Genomic DNA, 17,598 nt, shown 5'->3' on the forward strand with positions numbered 1-17,598 from the left:
GCGACCCGATAAAACAAACGGCAAAAAACAGCCAAATGAAACCTCCGCGAATGCGGGAAAAAATGAAAACAAAAACCCCAGAGGGAAACAACAGAAAGACAACACGGAGAAGCTCGACGTGTGTAAAGACCAGGTAAGTAAAACAAACAAAAAACACGCGGAAAGAAATACAACGCGTCCACAAAAGAAAAATGGGAAAAAACGAAAAGTACACGGAGGCAAACTCGACGTGTCAGAGGGGAAGGGAAAAAATAAGAAACAAAAGAGGAAGCTATGGTAACAAGACCTATAGCTTCTACCTGGTTACCTGCCAGTCTGTAAACCAGAACACTGGAGAACAAACCAACGAAGAACAGAGAGGGAGAAGACGGAAGGAAACAAAAAAACAACCTGAGAACACTCAGAGTAGAAACAGGAGAACTAGAGAAACGAGAGGTAGTCCGGAGACGAGAGAAAACTGGCTTGGGCTGTGTGTGCATAGAACAACAAACAACTTCAGCAATGAGTTGCTGAAGTCGCTTGTCTTAAATAGGCTGTAGAACAGGTGCAACCTATCGGGCTTGATTGCCCCTGGTTACAGCTCGCGGGCTCCGCCTAGTGGCAGCAGGAGTCACGTGCCTGGGTCGAACCCTGACAGAACCCCCCCCTCTGGGCCCGAGTCCCCGCGGGCCCAGGGCCACAGCCCTGTCGCGATAAAAGGAGGTGATCAGGGAACGATCCAGGATGCGCGCCCTGGGGACCCAAGACCGCTCTTCAGGCCCATAACCCTCCCAATCCACCAGAAACTGGTACCGCCCCCTAACCCGACGGACGTCCAAAAGACGTCGCACAGTGTAAACCGAACCCCCACCAACCATACGCGGCGCAGGAGGAGCCGGGGCGGGAGAAGAACCACACAAGTACGGTCGGAGGTGGGACACGTGGAACACCGGGTGGACACGCATGGACGGAGGGAGAACCAGACGGTAGGTAACCGGGTTGATGCGACGGTCTATCTTAAATGGACCCAGGAAGCGAGGAGCCAGTTTCTTAGTACCACCCCGAACCGGTAAGTTTCCAGCCGCCAACCACACACGCTGCCCAGGACGGAAGGACAGCGCAGGGAGACGGTGCTTGTTGGCGCTGCGGCAATAGGCGGAGGATGCCTTCAACAAGGCCGAACGGGCCCGTGACCATGCCTTGCGGCAGCGCCGAAACTGAGCCACAGCGGAAGGCACAGCCACGGCTTGTTCGTGGGCTGCAAACAGCGGAGGGGCGTATCCGAACAAGCACTCGAAGGGTGACATGCCCAGGGCCGAATGCCATAGCGTGTTGTGGGCGTACTCGGCCCACAACAAGTGGTCAGCCCAGGACGCAGGGTTAGTGGAAGCCAGGCACCTGAGGGTCTGCTCCAGGTCCTGGTTCACACGCTCGGTCTGGCCATTGGACTGGGGATGGAAACCCGAAGACAGGCTAGCGGAGGCGCCGAGAAGGGACAGGAACGCCTTCCAAAAGTTGCTGGCGAACTGGGGACCTCTATCGGACACCACGTCCTGAGGGAACCCGTAATTGCGGACAACATGGATGAGCAAGAGAGACGCGGTCTCCCGGGCGGAGGGCAGTTTGGGCAGGCCGATAAACTTACTAAACTTGGAAAACCTGTCCACGACCACGAGAATGGTGGTAAGTCCTTTAGAGGACGGAAGCCCGGTGACGAAGTCAAGGGAGATATGAGACCACGGTCTGGAGGGTGTGGGTAATGGGTGCAACAACCCCCTAGGCTTGTTGCGTGGCGCCTTACTTCGGTTACACACCTCGCAGGAGGCTACAAAGTCGCGGATCTCCTGATCCATAGCTGGCCACCAAAACCTTCTTCTTATGAGCTCGGCGGTCCGCCTAGCGCCAGGGTGCGCTGCGTAACGTTCAGTGTGTCCCCACAAGAGGACCTTGCGCCGGACGGTCGAGGGGACGTAAAGACAGCCAGGAGGAACACTACTAGGCCCGGGTTCATTGGCGAGTTCGTCCTGCACGGTTTTTTCTATACCCCACCTGATGGGTGCCACTACAACCCCCGGGGGAAGCACGGTTTCCGGGGAACTGTCAACATGAGGAGGTTCCCACTGCCGAGACAAAGCGTCGGGCTTAGTGTTTTTAGAACCTGGACGATATGACAACGTGAAATTGAAATGGCTAAAAAACAGGGCCCACCTTGCCTGTCTAGCGTTGAGACGCTTGGCCTGCTGGAGGTACGTCAGGTTTTTATGGTCAGACCAGACCAGAAAAGGGTGACGAGCTCCCTCCAGCCAGTGCCGCCACTCCTCTAAGGCCATTTTAACGGCCAGGAGTTCTTTGTCCTCTACGTCATACCGCCTTTCCGTGGGGGTGAACCGGTGTGAAAAGTAGGCGCAGGGGTACAGCTTAGGCGGTTCCCCGACTCTCTGAGAGAGAACCGCCCCAACGCCCAAATCAGAGGCATCGGTTTCAACAATGAAAGGGAGCTCAGGGTCAGGAACCCGCAACACCGGAGCACTGGTAAAAAGACCCTTAAGCGTCTCGAACGCCTTCTGGGCTTCAGGGGTCCACGTGAATTTCCCCAACTTCTTACTAGTAAGGGCAGAAAGCGGAGCAGCAAGGGAACCAAAATTTCTGATAAATCGTCTATAGAAGTTGGCAAAACCCAGAAAGCGTTGAACCAAACGAACGGACGTGGGCACGGGCCACTGAGTAACGGCTTTGATTTTTGCGGGGTCCATAGCCAGGTGACCCTTAGCGACTATGAACCCCAAGAAGGCCACCTCGGAGACGTGGAACAATGATTTTTCCAGTTTAACGTAGAGGTGATTCTCTAATAACAACTGGAGAACGCGGCGAACATGTTGCTGATGCTCTGTGATGGTACGGCTATATATCAGGATGTCGTCAAGATAAACATAGGCGTACTCGTCCAGAGCCTCCCTAAGAACACCATTAACGAACCTCTGAAAAGCCGCGGGTGCGTTCATGAGTCCAAACGGCATGACTAAATATTCGTAATGACCAGAGGGTGTATTGAAGGCGGTTTTCCACTCGTCGCCTTCTCTGACTCGCAACAGATTATACACGCTCCTGAGATCTAACTTAGTATAAACCGTTGCCCGTTGAAGGGCCTCGAAGGCGGAAGACATAAGAGGCAAAGGGTGACGGTCTTTGATGGTGATCTTGTTAAGTCCCCTGTAGTCGATACAAGGACGGAGACCCCCATCTTTTTTTCCTACAAAGAAGAAACCAGCACCAGCGGGAGAGGTAGAGGGACGGATAGTACCCGCAGCGAGCGCTTCCTGAATGTAGGTTTCCATAGCCTTGCGTTCAGGTAGTGCCAAAGAAAATAAACGCCCCCTAGGAGGAGTAGTGCCAGGTAAGAGATTGATAGCTATGTCGCAGGCCCTATGCGGGGGTAGGGAACCCGCCTTGCGCTTGCTAAATACTTCTTTTAAGTCGTGGTAAACAGCAGGGACTTTTTCTAAACCTGCTATTTCCTCTGGTCTCTCCCCGGGTTTACTGCAGCGTGGCACCAAGCACGACTGTTCGCATACTTTACTCCATCGGTTGATAGAAAGGTTGAGCCAGTCAATATCAGGGTTGTGGCGTTGAAGCCAGGGAAACCCCAAAATCAGCTGCAGTTTAGGAGCAGCGATGACATAAGGGGTGAGTGTTTCGTGATGGTTCCCTATAGTAACCGTTAGAGGAACAGTCTGGTGGGTAACATCACCTGAAGTGAGCATCTTGCCGTCTACGGCGGACACTGAGAGAGGTTTCTCTAAGGGAACCAGAGGTATGGAGAGGGAAGCTACGAGGTTGGAGTCGATGAAATTACCGGTGGCCCCCGAGTCAACGAGAGCCACCACCCGGTGTTCGTCAGAACCCCTCCATGAGACTACTACGTGGGGCATAAGACCGCAGTTGGGTACGTAAGCGCCATGACCCATCGATGCAACCCCATTCACCGACGGGTCTGCCCTTTTCCCTGTAGTTCGGGGCACTCGGCGATTCTATGGCCAGCCCGACCGCAATAGAGACACTTGCCCTCCCATAAGCGGGTTTGTCTTTCCTGGGGAGAGAGGCGAGTGTGTCCTAACTGCATGGGCTGTTCTGATGCTTCACTGTCCCCTTGGGTAGTCTTATGTATGGGAGAAACCGGTTTAACACTGGACGGTGCGAACAAACGGCGGTGTTTACGATCCCGTAGCCGATTATCCAACCTAACTGTGAGTTCTATGGCGTCGTCTAACCCGCTGGGTGGCTCTCTGAGGGACAGTTCGTCCTTTATCTCTTCACTTAGACCTTCTATGTATATAGCCCCTAATGCTTCTGCACCCCAGTCGCTCTCTGCCGCCAGAGTGCGGAACTCTAATGAGTATTCTGCCACAGTCGATCTACCCTGTCGCAAATGTAACAGTTTAGACGCGACAATACCTCCAGAAGCCGGGTGGAAAAACGTCTGCCGCATAGCCCTAGAAAACCATTCGAAAGAGGAACAGAGTTCGGGTTGATTCTCCCACACGGGTGTAGCCCACCGCAGTGCTTTCCCTGAAAGCAACGCCATCACATAAGCCACTTTAGCACGCTCGGTGGGAAAACGGGATGGTTGCTGCTCGAAAATCAGAGAGCACTGTAATAAAAACCCCCTACACTCATTGGGATCACCACTATAACGTGCCGGAGCGGGCAATGCAGGTTCCGTACGGGAATCGGCAAGCAACCCCACAGCTCCGGAGAAAACCGGTGGACTGGCAGCTGTCACGGGCGGATCTGGCTTTTGAACCGCGAGAGAGATAGCCTGGAGCTGGGTGAGTATTTCCCGAAGTGATTGCTCGTGCCTGCCGATAGCCTGCACTTGCATAGCGAGGGCATTCCGCACCTCGTCGGCTGACGGGTCAGCTGAGTCCATAAATGGCTGAAGTTGTTCTGTTACGCCTCGCCGCCGATCTCGGCGGTGACGCGTTGGTTTAAACGTGGTGAGGACTCAAACGCGACCCGATAAAACAAACGGCAAAAAACAGCCAAATGAAACCTCCGCGAATGCGGGAAAAAATGAAAACAAAAACCCCAGAGGGAAACAACAGAAAGACAACACAGAGAAGCTCGACGTGTGTAAAGACCAGGTAAGTAAAACAAACAAAAAACACGCGGAAAGAAATACAACGCGTCCACAAAAGAAAAATGGGAAAAAACGAAAAGTACACGGAGGCAAACTCGACGTGTCAGAGGGGATGGGAAAAAATAAGAAACAAAAGAGGAAGCTATGGTAACAAGACCTATAGCTTCTACCTGGTTACCTGCCAGTCTGTAAACCAGAACACTGGAGAACAAACCAACGAAGAACAGAGAGGGAGAAGACGGAAGGAAACAAAAAAACAACCTGAGAACACTCAGAGTAGAAACAGGAGAACTAGAGAAACGAGAGGTAGTCCGGAGACGAGAGAAAACTGGCTTGGGCTGTGTGTGCATAGAACAACAAACAACTTCAGCAATGAGTTGCTGAAGTCGCTTGTCTTAAATAGGCTGTAGAACAGGTGCAACCTATCGGGCTTGATTGCCCCTGGTTACAGCTCGCGGGCTCCGCCTAGTGGCAGCAGGAGTCACGTGCCTGGGTCGAACCCTGACAATTACCCTCGATAGTGGCATATTACGCTCGGTAGTGGCATATTACGCTCGGTAGTGGCATATTAGGCTCGGTAGTGGCATATCGGACTCAGCAGTGGCATATTAGCAGTGGCATATTCCTATTAACAGCGGCATATTACGCTCGGTAGTGATATAATATGCTCGTAATATGCTACTGTTAATAGGAATATGTCGCTGTTTATAAGAATATGCCGCTGTTAATAGGAATATGCCACTGCTAATATGCCGCTCCTGAGTCTGATATTTCACTACTGAGCGTAATATGCCACTACCGAGTGTAATATGCTACTGTTAATAGGAATATGCCGCTGTTAATAGGAATATGCCGCTGTTATTATACCGTTGCTGAGTCCGATATGCCTCTACCGAGCGTAATATGCCACTACCGAGTGTAATATGCCACTACCGAGCAGAATATGCCACTACCGAGTGGAATATGCCACTACCGAGCGGAATATGCCACTACCGAGTGTCATATGCCACTACCGAGCGTAATATGCTACTGTTAATAGGAATATGCCACTGCTAATATGCCGCCGCTGAGTCCGATATGCCACTACCGAGCGGAATATGCCACTATGGAGCAAAATATGCCACTACCGAGCGTAATATGCCACTATCGAGCAAAATATGCCACTACCGAGCGTAATATGCCACTACCGAGTGTAATATGCCACTACTGAGCGTAATATGCTACTGTTAATAGTGGCATATTACACTCGGTAGTAGCATATTCCACTCAGTAGTGGCATATTACACTCGGTAGTGGCATATTCCGCTTGGTAGTGGCATATTACGCTTGGTAGTGGCATATTACACTCGGTAGTGGCATATTACGCGTGGTAGTGGCATATTCCTATTAACAGTAGCATATTCCGCTCGGTACTGGCATATTCCGCTCGGTAGTAGCATATTCAACTCAGTAGTGGCATATTACACTCGGTAGTGGCATATTCCGCTCGGTAGTGGCATATTACACTCGGTAGTGGCATATTCCTATTAACAGTAGCATATTACGCTCGGTAGTGGCATATTACACTCGGTAGTGGCATATTCCGCTCGGTAGTGGCATATTCCACTCAGTAGTGGCATATTACGCTTGGTAGTGTCATATTCCGCTTGGTAGTGGCATATTACGCTCGGTAGTGGCATATTACACTCGGTAGTGGCATATTACACTCGGTAGTAGCATATTATGCTCGGTAGTGGCATATTACGTTCGGTAGTGGCATATTTTGCTCGATAGTGGCATATTACGCTCGGTAGTGGCATATTTTGCTCCATAGTGGCATATTCCGCTCGGTAGTGGCATATCGGACTCAGCGGCGGCATATTAGCAGTGGCATATTCCTATTAACAGCGGCATATTCCTATTAACAGTAGCACATTACGCTCGGTAGTGGCATATTACACTCGGTAGTGGCATATTCCGCTCGGTAGTGGCATATTCCACTCAGTAGTGGCATATTACACTCGGTAGTGGCATATTCTGCTCGGTAGTGGCATATTACGCTCGGTAGTGGCATATTCCGCTCCGTAGTGGCATATTACACTCAGTAGTGAAATATCAGACTCAGCAGCGTCATATTAGCAGTGGCATATTCCTTTTAACAGCGGCATATTCCTATTAACAGTAGCATATTACGCTCGGTAGTGGCATATTACACTCGGTAGTGGCATATTACACTCGGTAGTGGCATATCGGACTCAGCAGCGGCATATTAGCAGTGGCATATTCCACTCGGTAGTGGCATATTACACTCGGGTATATCGCACTTAGCTGTACGTTTTCTAACGTTACCTGCTACCTCAGGTAACATTAGCTTAGCCTTTTAGCCTAATGGGTTTTTCTTTCGGAAACTTTATAAAGTGGGAAAGTCCACTAAAAGTCGAGTATATTCCTCTTAGACAGTGGCATATTTCACAAAAAAGTGGCATATACCACAGGACACCGGAAAGTGCCAGTGGCACGTGAAACGTCATTTCCTTTTATGCCAGTGGCATAAAAACGTCACATGCCAGTCCACAAAATGCTGCTACCCCTTCTCAGAACTGCAGGGGCAGGGCTGGCTCTGGCTCGGCCGCAATGTCTTTCCTTGCACTGTCTTTCCCTGGCCGTCTCGGGGGCTGAATGGGGCCTGTGCGGAGGCGGGGACAGCGGGGTAGCGACATGCTGAGTGAGAGGCTCGGACATCGCTTTTGTCCGTCCAGAAGAAGGCGAAGGAGGGAGCGAGGCATCAGAGCACCGTCTACTGACTCTGGTAATAGTCCTCAGTAGTAGGTCGCTTGGCGCTGGGTGAAGACTCGTCTGGGTCGGAGCTGAGGCAGCGCTTACGTTTGTCTAAGCTGTGGCCAGAGCAACACTCCATACGAGGCTCCTCCTCCAAGTTGTGCCTCCTCCTCTTCTTATTCTTCTTTTTGTGTCGGAAGGAGCTGCTGTCCCCATTCCTGTCTGATAGGTCCCTCTCAGAACTCCTGCAGATTGAAAATGATTTTGCTTAAGGAAACTCTAGTACCCTTTCTGGCTTATGATTGCTAGATTTTCTACAACAGTAACAGTTCTGTTTGCTGACCCCTCCTGGTCACACACAGTATAGCAATGGCCGTTCTCATGCAACATAAATAGCTCCTTACCTCCGCTTGTCCTTGTTCTTCTTTCTGGATTTCTTGTGTTTTTTGACAGGCCGCTCTTCACATGGATCCTCCCTGTCCGACAGGCTACGCTTTTGTGCCTGGGGCCGCGGGGCAGGGCTGGCGGGGCGTGGTGCTTTAGCCCGCTTGTGTCCCGAGCTGTGGAAGAGGGGACCATCCATCCCACCTTTCCCGTCGGATGCCTTGGCACCAGGGTAAGACTTCCCTGTGCCATTATCCAAGGCTCCGCCTTCCTGGTCGGACTCGTCGGATGACTCTTGGCCATACGGAACCAGGAAAGTTGCTTTATTGTGAGCGGCGGCGCCACCGTTCACCTGCACAGGCCGTCTGAGGTCTGAGGTGCGCTGGAGGAAGAGGACGAGGGCAGTGGGCGCAGGTGGGATGCGGCAGCCGAAGAACTGCAGGGGCTGGGCTGGCTCTTCGGGACACTGCTGCCAGGCTTTGAGCCACCTTGGTCCTCCTTCATGGGAGAGTTATTCTGCAAAGTGAACAGCGGTCAGTTATGGGAAATCTGAATATAAGGAACAGAAAGTAAGAGTTTAACAGTGTAAACAAACAAAACACAGCCCTCTCAATTATACTAGTGAACAATAACAACCAGTTCCCAGTCAGATGTCCTGGCATGGTGCAGTAGTGTGGTGATACCTTTGCCATGTGAGGAGGAAGCTGTGGACTGATGATGGAGGTGGAGGTGAACTGAGGCCCGTTCACCTTGGCCGTGCTGACCGGGCGAGGGGAGCAATGACCGGGACCACGGGTCACAGAGTTACATAAGATCTGTTGACCTAAAAATTATGGATTGGGGGGGGGATAAAAGTGTATAAAATGCCTTTCTAAATATTCCACTATTCAAAAATCTGGAGCTGGTTTGTAATGGATAATTGAAACTTGGAAAAAAAGTTGACCCTTATGCACCTGAGTGACGTTAAGTTGGTAATAGACCTCAGTAGTAGGTCGCTTGGCGCTGGGTGAAGACCCGTCTGGGTCGGAGCTGAGGCGGTGCACACACTTCCACTCCTCACGCGCTCGTCTGCCTTCTCTAGAGCCTGGCGCACCAGACAGAGATGCCGCCGCATCTTCCCTGCAGTCATCGCCGTTGGGCACAAAGGCGTCCGCGGTTGCCACGGGCCTCTCTAAAGCCACGTGCCCGTCGCCCCCCTGTGAGTAGAGGTCGTGGTTGGCCTCTGGGGGCGCCGTGGTGCCTTTCGTCACATGGGTGTCGTGGCAGTAGATGGGCTCCTCAGCCGAGGCCATCTGGGTGCAAGGTTGGCTTAGCTGGCGTCTCGGGGGCTGAATGAGGCTTGTGCGGAGGCGGGGACAGCGGGGGTAGCGACATGCTGAGTGAGAGGCTCGGACATCGCTTTTGTCTGTCCAGAGGAAGGCGAAGGAGGGAGCGAGGCATCAGAGCACCGTCTACTGACTCTGGTAATAGTCCTCAGTAGTAGGTCGCTTGGCGCTGGGTGAAGACCCGTCTGGGTCGGAGCTGAGGCGGCGCTTACGTTTGTCTAAGCTGTGGCCAGAGCGACACTCCATACGAGGCTCCTCCTCCAAGTTGTGCCTCCTCCTCTTCTTTTTCTTCTCTGATGGGTCCCTCTCAGAACTCCTGCAGATTGAAAAGGATTTTGCTTAAGGAAACTGTAGTACACTTTCTGGCTTATGGTTGCTAGATTTTCTACAACAGTAACAGTTCCGTTTGCTGACCCCTCCTGGTCACACACAGTATAGCAATGGCCGTTCTCATGCAACATAAATAGCTCCTTACCTCCGCTTGTCCTTGTTCTTCTTCTTGGATTTCTTGTGTTTTTTGATAGGCCGCTCTTCACATGGCTCCTCCCTGTCCGACAGGCTACGCTTTTGTGCCTGGGGCCGCGGGGCAGGGCTGGCGGGGCGTGGTGCTTTAGCCCGCTTGTGTCTCGAGTCTTTCTTCCCAACATAGTACTCAAATGAGCGAGGGAAGTCACCTTGACCATTCTCCACATCCCGGTCTCGTTCGTCCTTGCTGCTGTGATGGCGCCGGTGGTGGTAGTGGTCTCGGCGGTGGTGGGTGTGCCCGTCTCGGTGCCGATCTCCCTCTCGCTCTCCAGAGATCCTCTCTCGACTGGCCGAGCGATCCTTATCAGTATGGTGGTCTCTGTTGGGACGATGGCGATGGCGATGGCGGTGCCCGTAGCGCTCCCGACTCCGGGTTTCCCGCTCTTGATAATGTCCCTGCCTGGATCTGCCTCGCTCCTTCAGGGTGGAGGAAAGGTGTGGCTGCTCAGAGTCTTTATCACACTTCCGCTCCTTATGCGCTCGTCTGCCTTCACTAGAGCCTGGCGCACCAGACAGAGATGCTGCCACATCTTCCCTGCGGTCAAGCAGGGAAGCTGCTCTATTGTGAGCGGTGGTGCCACCGTTCACCTGCACAGGCCGTCTGAGGTCTGAGGTCGGGGATGCGGCAGCCGAAGAACTGCAGGGGCTGGGCTGGCTCTTCGGGACGCTGCTGCCAGGCTTTGAGCCACCTTGGTCCTCCTTCATGGGAGAGTTATTCTGCAAAGTGAACAGCGGTCAGTTATGGGAAATCTGAATATAAGGAACAGAAAGTAAGAGTTTAACAGTGTAAACAAACAAAACACAGCCCTCTCAATTATACTAGTGAACAATAACAACCAGTTCCCAGTCAGATGTCCTGGCATGGTGCAGTGGTGTGGTGATACCTTTGCCATGTGAGGAGGAAGCTGTGGACTGATGATGGAGGTGGAGGTGAACTGAGGCCCGTTCACCTTGGCCGTGCTGACCGGGCGAGGGGAGCAATGACCGGGACCACGGGTCACAGAGTTACAGTCAATAAAAGTGTATAAAATGCCTTTCTAAATATTCCACTATTCAAAAATCTGGAGCTGGTTTAAACATTAAGTTGAACTTACCGGATGTAGAACAGTAAATATGCTTGTTGATTCAGCACTGATTGTATGTCGCTTACAGTTACTGATGCGTCGTTCATCTTATACCACTGCCCATTACCAGACTGAAATAAAAACATTATTCCATCCATTAGCTAGAGCAGAAACTCAGTGCAAAAACGCAGAGAATGCTGAAACCGCGCAGCACATCAAACCTTCACATAGCAGTAGTAGTGTCCAGCGTGGCAGCTAAACCCGGAGTGGACCAGCACAGCGTACAGGCCGTAGAGCTGTGGCTCTCCGTGGGACTGCGACATGAACGGACGCATGTCCAGATACTCTGGATACCTCACGTCCTGCACAGGGGGACAGAGAACAGTTGTGCAATGGCATAGATCACGTGAAACGACTAAGGAAAGTGTACAACAGTGCGGCAGAATTAAGTACGGTGGTCAAACCTTTGCAATTTTGCCTCCGTAGAAGTCGAAGCGCTTTAGAGTAATGGTGAGCACATTCGAGCTACGGTGGACGGTAAATCTTTTCGAGGCATGAACCATTTTGTTACATCTACAAACACAACCAAATTCACAATGAGGACAGAAAAGATAATAGGCAACACAGACCACAGTAAATTCACCACTAGTGGTCCCATGACAACAAATAGAGCTTGGTTTATCTCCAGAGATAAACCGGTGTGCCTCGTACTTATCCAAGATAGTCTTGCCGTGTGTTAAGGGACAGAAGTAAAGAGCACCTTTATCCCTCTTATCCATTGGTTTCAAAGCACTCTGTAGTACGTGGCCGAAGACGGCTTTTTGAGTTTTATGTGAAAATATTTTGAAAATGAGGCTGGCAGTTTGTATCCGCCTTCCTGAGTCTAAAGTTACTGGTCATGCTACTTTTGGAAAACACACATGGTTACCCTGTTGGACGGCATGGTGGAGCAGATCTGAGCTGGGACACTTACTTGGTGCACTTGTAGGCATTGTCTCCATCAAGCTGCTCAGGCTTAACAAACTGCTCAAGAGCTTTGGTGATGGTTGGAGCAGTCTACAAAACACATGTAAACACGCTTAGGCACAGACACAGGGCTAAAGAAAATCTTGTCAAACTGATCCTATGATGCTTTACATCTCAGACACCAGTTTGGGACAAGCAATTATCAATTCACTAAGTAATCATTAATTCACTAAGACAGCAACTCTCACTACGAGACTAAATTGTAAGCCAGACATGCCATGATTAGCAGACCTAATTAATAATCTAAACAAATGTCCACCTCACACATGTACACACACACGCACACACACTTTAACAAACTGATAGAATCAATTTCAAAGCCCAGATCATTTCTAGGCACATCTTTATAAAAGATACAACAAAGTGACTAATGGCTACCTCAATGTCCAGTGCAATGTCCAAATACTGATCAAACGTATCAGATACTCCATTGCAATTCAAACACTCCACTGTGAAATCAGAAAGAATATAATCAATTTAACTGATCAAAAACATCTCAAATAGCACTGCCAGTCATACACATTGAACACTTATGAAATAAATAACTTATAGTAACGTTTTACAGTAAATACCATTTTACCATTTGATGTTCACAAATTGGAATGAAGTATGACTGACAAACTCACATCTTGATCTCAGGTAACCTCCAAATATCTGATGGATCAGAGTGGTTGCCTGTGTTTGCCTGTCCAGTCTGATTAAATAAAAACATCAGACAAGGCAGAAAATGTAATTTATTCAGATAGAAACTAAAACAAGAAATTAAAAAGAGAATATAAACAAACATGCAATTGTAAGAGTACAGCCTTTAAGTGTATCTAAACGGCTTTCTGAATAACGCTTTCTAAAAGCACAAAGCAGAACAGAAATGAGGTCTGACGTGAAAAATGCCAGAAACTAGAACGACGCAGCGATTCCCTGATGGATTCATCTCCACACGTAACTGGAAAAGTCAAACGCTTCATTCTGAATGTAGGCTGCTGGCTGGCCAGTAGTGGAGAGATGTTGAGAAGCAGCAGCTGGCACCGCATCAAAGCAACTTGGGAGAGAGCGCACAGCCCACATACAGAGCGCTGGTGGACTAACGTGTTAGCCACACATAAACAAGCTGTCGACTGTGGTATGGAAGAGAGGGGTGAGAGTAAACCACCCTGTATGCCTGTGCAGTTTCTGCACAAATGCAGGACTACTTCTATTTTCTTAGACCAACCTGGCCTCATTTAGATACAGGACAATCTTAATAACTGGTGGATACATCAGCAATTTTCTTCACACCGGTATCAAGCACCAGTCTCCGCTCTTTTTTCAGTCAGTGAAATGGAAAGCACAAAAAACGCCAAAAAAGGACCCTTGGATCCATGTATTTACTCTCCAAATAATATTAATAATAATAATAATAATAATAATAATAATAATACACCTGACTAACAGCCACAGCTGCACCTGCTAGAAGTAACATTTTTAAATATCTGTCTGCAAGAAGAGTCAAGTAACAATTCTGCGACCCACAGATATCCAACAAACATGCTAAGAAATAGATGAATGCTAAAATTTCAATAATTTAGCAACTTGAGCAATGATATAGGGTGTGGTCCAAGTAAACATACGTGCTCCAAAACAGGCAGGACTCTTGCATAGTGTCCACTGTGTACCGCAAGAACTCATGAGCGTCTTCTTGACTCCCAAAACAGAAATGACTTGCAATACCTTTGTAAAAGAAAAGGAGATGGACCACAATTAGAAATGTTCATATTTAATGGTGCTCAAAGGAATATGATGTTGCTTTTGTCCATCACCATTTGCATACTCACATTTTAGTTCATTCAGCACACTGATGGGTTTAATGACTTTTCCTGAATTGGCAAACACCTGGGTGATGTGATTCTCCATGATGCACATCATGCAAAATCCAGGTTCATGACCTTCGGGGGGAAAAGAGGACTCAGAATTAAGGCATATTAAATATACAGATGGTATCACTAAATACCAGTAGGTAATCTTGAAAGTTAATAAGCAGTTAATAAGCAGGTAATTAACAAAGCCATGTTTCCAACCAAATGTTTTCTATGTATATCAATTAGAAAACCTTTACGGAAGCAAATAACATTGACAAACTCACAATAATGTTAAATAGTTTGTACAAAGGACAACTGCACCCCTTGGTTGATAAAGACTTCATTCAACAGATGGGAAAACATACAATAAACCCAAAACATCATAGCAAATGTTCATCAGATCTGCGTTTTGTCTTACAGCATTACATAGAAACTCTGAACACATTGTGAAATTAAGGACTGTGTGTAGATCATCCTGAGATGATCGAGATACTGAATGAACTGTTGCAGCCAATGGGAAGAAGCACACTCTGCTCCCAACAAAGACACCTGCTGGTTCATGCAAAACAGAGGCCTGCTGACACCTCTGTTAACACCTTTTATTGAACAGCCCTAAATATCGTCTCATACCAGTGGACACTCCATTTTTTAACCAACATTGGTCTAGACAACCAAGCTTAATTTCTGCTCCTCTCTTGTGATATTAGAAATGTTAGACAATTTACTCTTGTTCAACTTGCAGTCAGCTCAAATAAGGCTGATTACATAATGATGCAAGAACTAAAACAGGCTACGTTGGATATGTTAAATACTTTAGAACCAAGATGTGTGGCAGCAGGAGAAGGATGGGGAGTGACTCACATGTTCTGGAATGCTCTCTGGACAGCATGTAGTTGGCGAGAGGAGCAGTGTAGGAGAGACACTGAAGGGCAGAGTTTAAAAAACACGTGTTGCCCAGGTTCTCTAGACCTGCTCCAATACGATGGACCTGGTTCCAATTTAAACAGAGGCGTTCTGCTGGGAACAGGACCATCTGGGGTAGAGGGATGCCATCGCCACTGGCAAGCACCACTACATGGACAAACAGAGGCATTCGTTACGGCTTTCGTACAGCAACACGGTTGCTTCAGAAATGCTTGCAGGACACAGAACCGGTGCATCCCTGGAACATGGAGTAAACGGTAAAGTACTCACCAGTTTCCTTGGGCTTATCTTCTCCATGGTCACTATTCATTCCTGCCAGATATAATCAGATCGTTGAAGTTAGATGCACTTTTCAAGAACTCACCTGTGGTAATTGCTCAGAATGACACAAACAGAACATACATGCTGGCTGGGGGGGTGGGGGGGGTGGGGGGGGGTCACATTGTTACTACTACTACTTGAGGTCTACTGCCTCAAGCTTGTACGATAACCTGTTTTGTTACTCAAAATCAAACAGTAAAATGCCTTCAAATTGGATACTCCAACCATTTTTTGGTACAGTTCACTGTTGAGAAATTAGTTACAGGTACATGCAGACATGGACGTAATTTTGTAATAAAATTGGGGGGGGGACATGGATTCGACGCTATTTAAATATTTGGTTTTAACCGTAAAAACTGGGGGGGACCAAAACTGGCTTTTGAAAAAGTGGGGGTGACATGTCCCCCCCCTCCCCCCCCCAAATTACGTCCGTGCATGCAGATACACAGGGTTGCCAACTCTCACGCATTGAGCGTGAGACACACGCATTTGACTGTCTTCACACGCTCTCACGCCACACATCCGATTTCTCAAGCCGGAAAAAAAATCTAGTTTATTTACCTCTGATTCACATCTATGATTCAATGAGTTACTAGTTCGCTCTGGTGCCAACCACTGGCGATCGATCGCGATATAATACTTAATTTGTGTCCATTTTACACCCCGGCCGGTGACAACTTACGTTCGCAACCCCCCCACCCACCCACTGCGTGAGAAATCGGAAGTGTGGCGTGAGAGCGTGTGAAGACGGTCAAATGCGTGTGTCATTTGGCAACCCTGTTTAAAATGCAAAAAACCAACCCAGGGCACAGAGGAAGCATGAGTGTGTACTGTTAAGATCATCAGGTCTATAAGAAAAAAAATAGAGATAAAAGCTATCACAAATAATTAAATACAATTGATTTAAATAGAACAAAAATTCAATAATGAAATGTTAGAAATAAATTTATAGAGGAAAACACATTATTAAATTTTAAATTAAATGTAGACATTTAAATAAAACGTTTGACATAAAAGATATAAAGTGCATCAAATCAAAGCTACAGAATAGCTGTGCTTTTCACCTGAGAGCTAAAACAGCTGAATAAATCTGTAAGGCATGGGAGCACATTTTTTCTGTTTCTGAAAGTGACTATAATCTGTGCAGATCTCATGACTTCAAGAAGTTTATTCCTCTTATATTCCTTTATTCTTATTGTAAGTGATTATGAACAAGTGATTATAAGAAGGGCTATGGTGCCATGTGATGTCATTAGAATGTGGGGAGAATGCTTAAGAATTTGATGATGTTTCTTTTTAAAAATGTTTATTTGTATTTGCATTTTCCATGGCAACATGGAGAATGTTAACATGGTGGGATTTATGAAAATTGTGCTGAGTCAAAGAAATAACCCATGCTCCATTAATTATAATAATCAAAATGTCCTGTACACATGAAATAAAGAGCTTGAAAGTCACCAGTAGAGCATATATATATATATAGGTTATTTTTCTAAACCTTAGAAAACTACATACATGTGTATATTACATTTTTATTATAAATAAGCCTATGGAAATCAATACTCATAAGCAATGTTCACTAAATGTACTGTCTTATATAGAAGTATACAGGGTTGCCAACTTTTGAAGATCGCTTGGAGTGAGATTTGAACCTGGAGGAGGTGGCGAGTGTAAATTGGTGGCGAACGTAAGTCGTCGACGGGGGGTGAACATAAAATGGACACAAATTAAGTGTTATATCGCGATCTATCGATAAAATGGACACAAATTAAGTATTATATCGATCGCCGGTGGTTGGCGCCAGAGCGAACTAGTAACTAATTGAATCAGAGATGTAGATCAGAGATAAATAAACTGGATTTTTTTTTTCGCCGTGAGATATCGCAAGTGTGGCGTGAGAGCGTGTGAAGACGGTCAAATGCGTGTGTCTCACGCTCAATGCGTGAGAGTTGGCAACCCTGAGTATAAAGTTATGTACAGTATATGAACATTTTTTTCTCACCATGAGTGGTAAAATCTGGCGTGTCCATGACGTGGTTCTGTTCCTGCCCAGGCAGGTCAGTTATCAGAGGGTAAAAACTCATTCTCAAAGTGAAGATTAGAAAATCGCATTAGATTGTAAATCGCAGAGCAAAATCTCATACGACCGGTTTTGAGCTTTTCAGCATCGAAACTGAAATCCAAACATTCCACCTTCCCAACCATTCTAAACCAAACATTCTAAGTGGCTTAGCACGCGCGATGTCACGACTTCCAAATGTTTTAACCAAAACACCAAATCAGCCAGGCTGCTACAATAACCTGATGAATATGGAGCATAA

At 47.9% G+C, this 17,598-nt stretch overlaps 1 protein-coding gene across 1 annotated transcript; it reads right to left on the bottom strand.

The window, feature by feature from the left end:
- Window positions 1-8,990: 8,990 nt before the first annotated feature.
- LOC143524893 (ubiquitin carboxyl-terminal hydrolase 42-like) lies at window positions 8,991-17,464 on the bottom strand. The gene is made up of 15 exons (XM_077018301.1): window positions 17,280-17,464; window positions 15,227-15,268; window positions 14,894-15,103; window positions 14,009-14,119; window positions 13,805-13,904; window positions 12,824-12,891; window positions 12,576-12,646; window positions 12,145-12,227; window positions 11,636-11,744; window positions 11,393-11,533; window positions 11,202-11,302; window positions 10,992-11,067; window positions 10,058-10,824; window positions 9,211-9,898; window positions 8,991-9,080 (listed from the first exon to the last, which is right to left on the bottom strand). Exons 1-14 carry the CDS (start codon window positions 17,359-17,361, stop codon window positions 9,709-9,711), a joined length of 2,151 nt encoding a protein of 716 aa, XP_076874416.1. The 5' UTR covers window positions 17,362-17,464; the 3' UTR covers window positions 8,991-9,080; window positions 9,211-9,708.
- Between the last annotated feature and the right edge of the window lie 134 nt (window positions 17,465-17,598).

This window comes from Brachyhypopomus gauderio, chromosome 10 (genome assembly GCF_052324685.1).
Source record: "Brachyhypopomus gauderio isolate BG-103 chromosome 10, BGAUD_0.2, whole genome shotgun sequence".
NCBI lineage: Eukaryota > Metazoa > Chordata > Actinopteri > Gymnotiformes > Hypopomidae > Brachyhypopomus > Brachyhypopomus gauderio.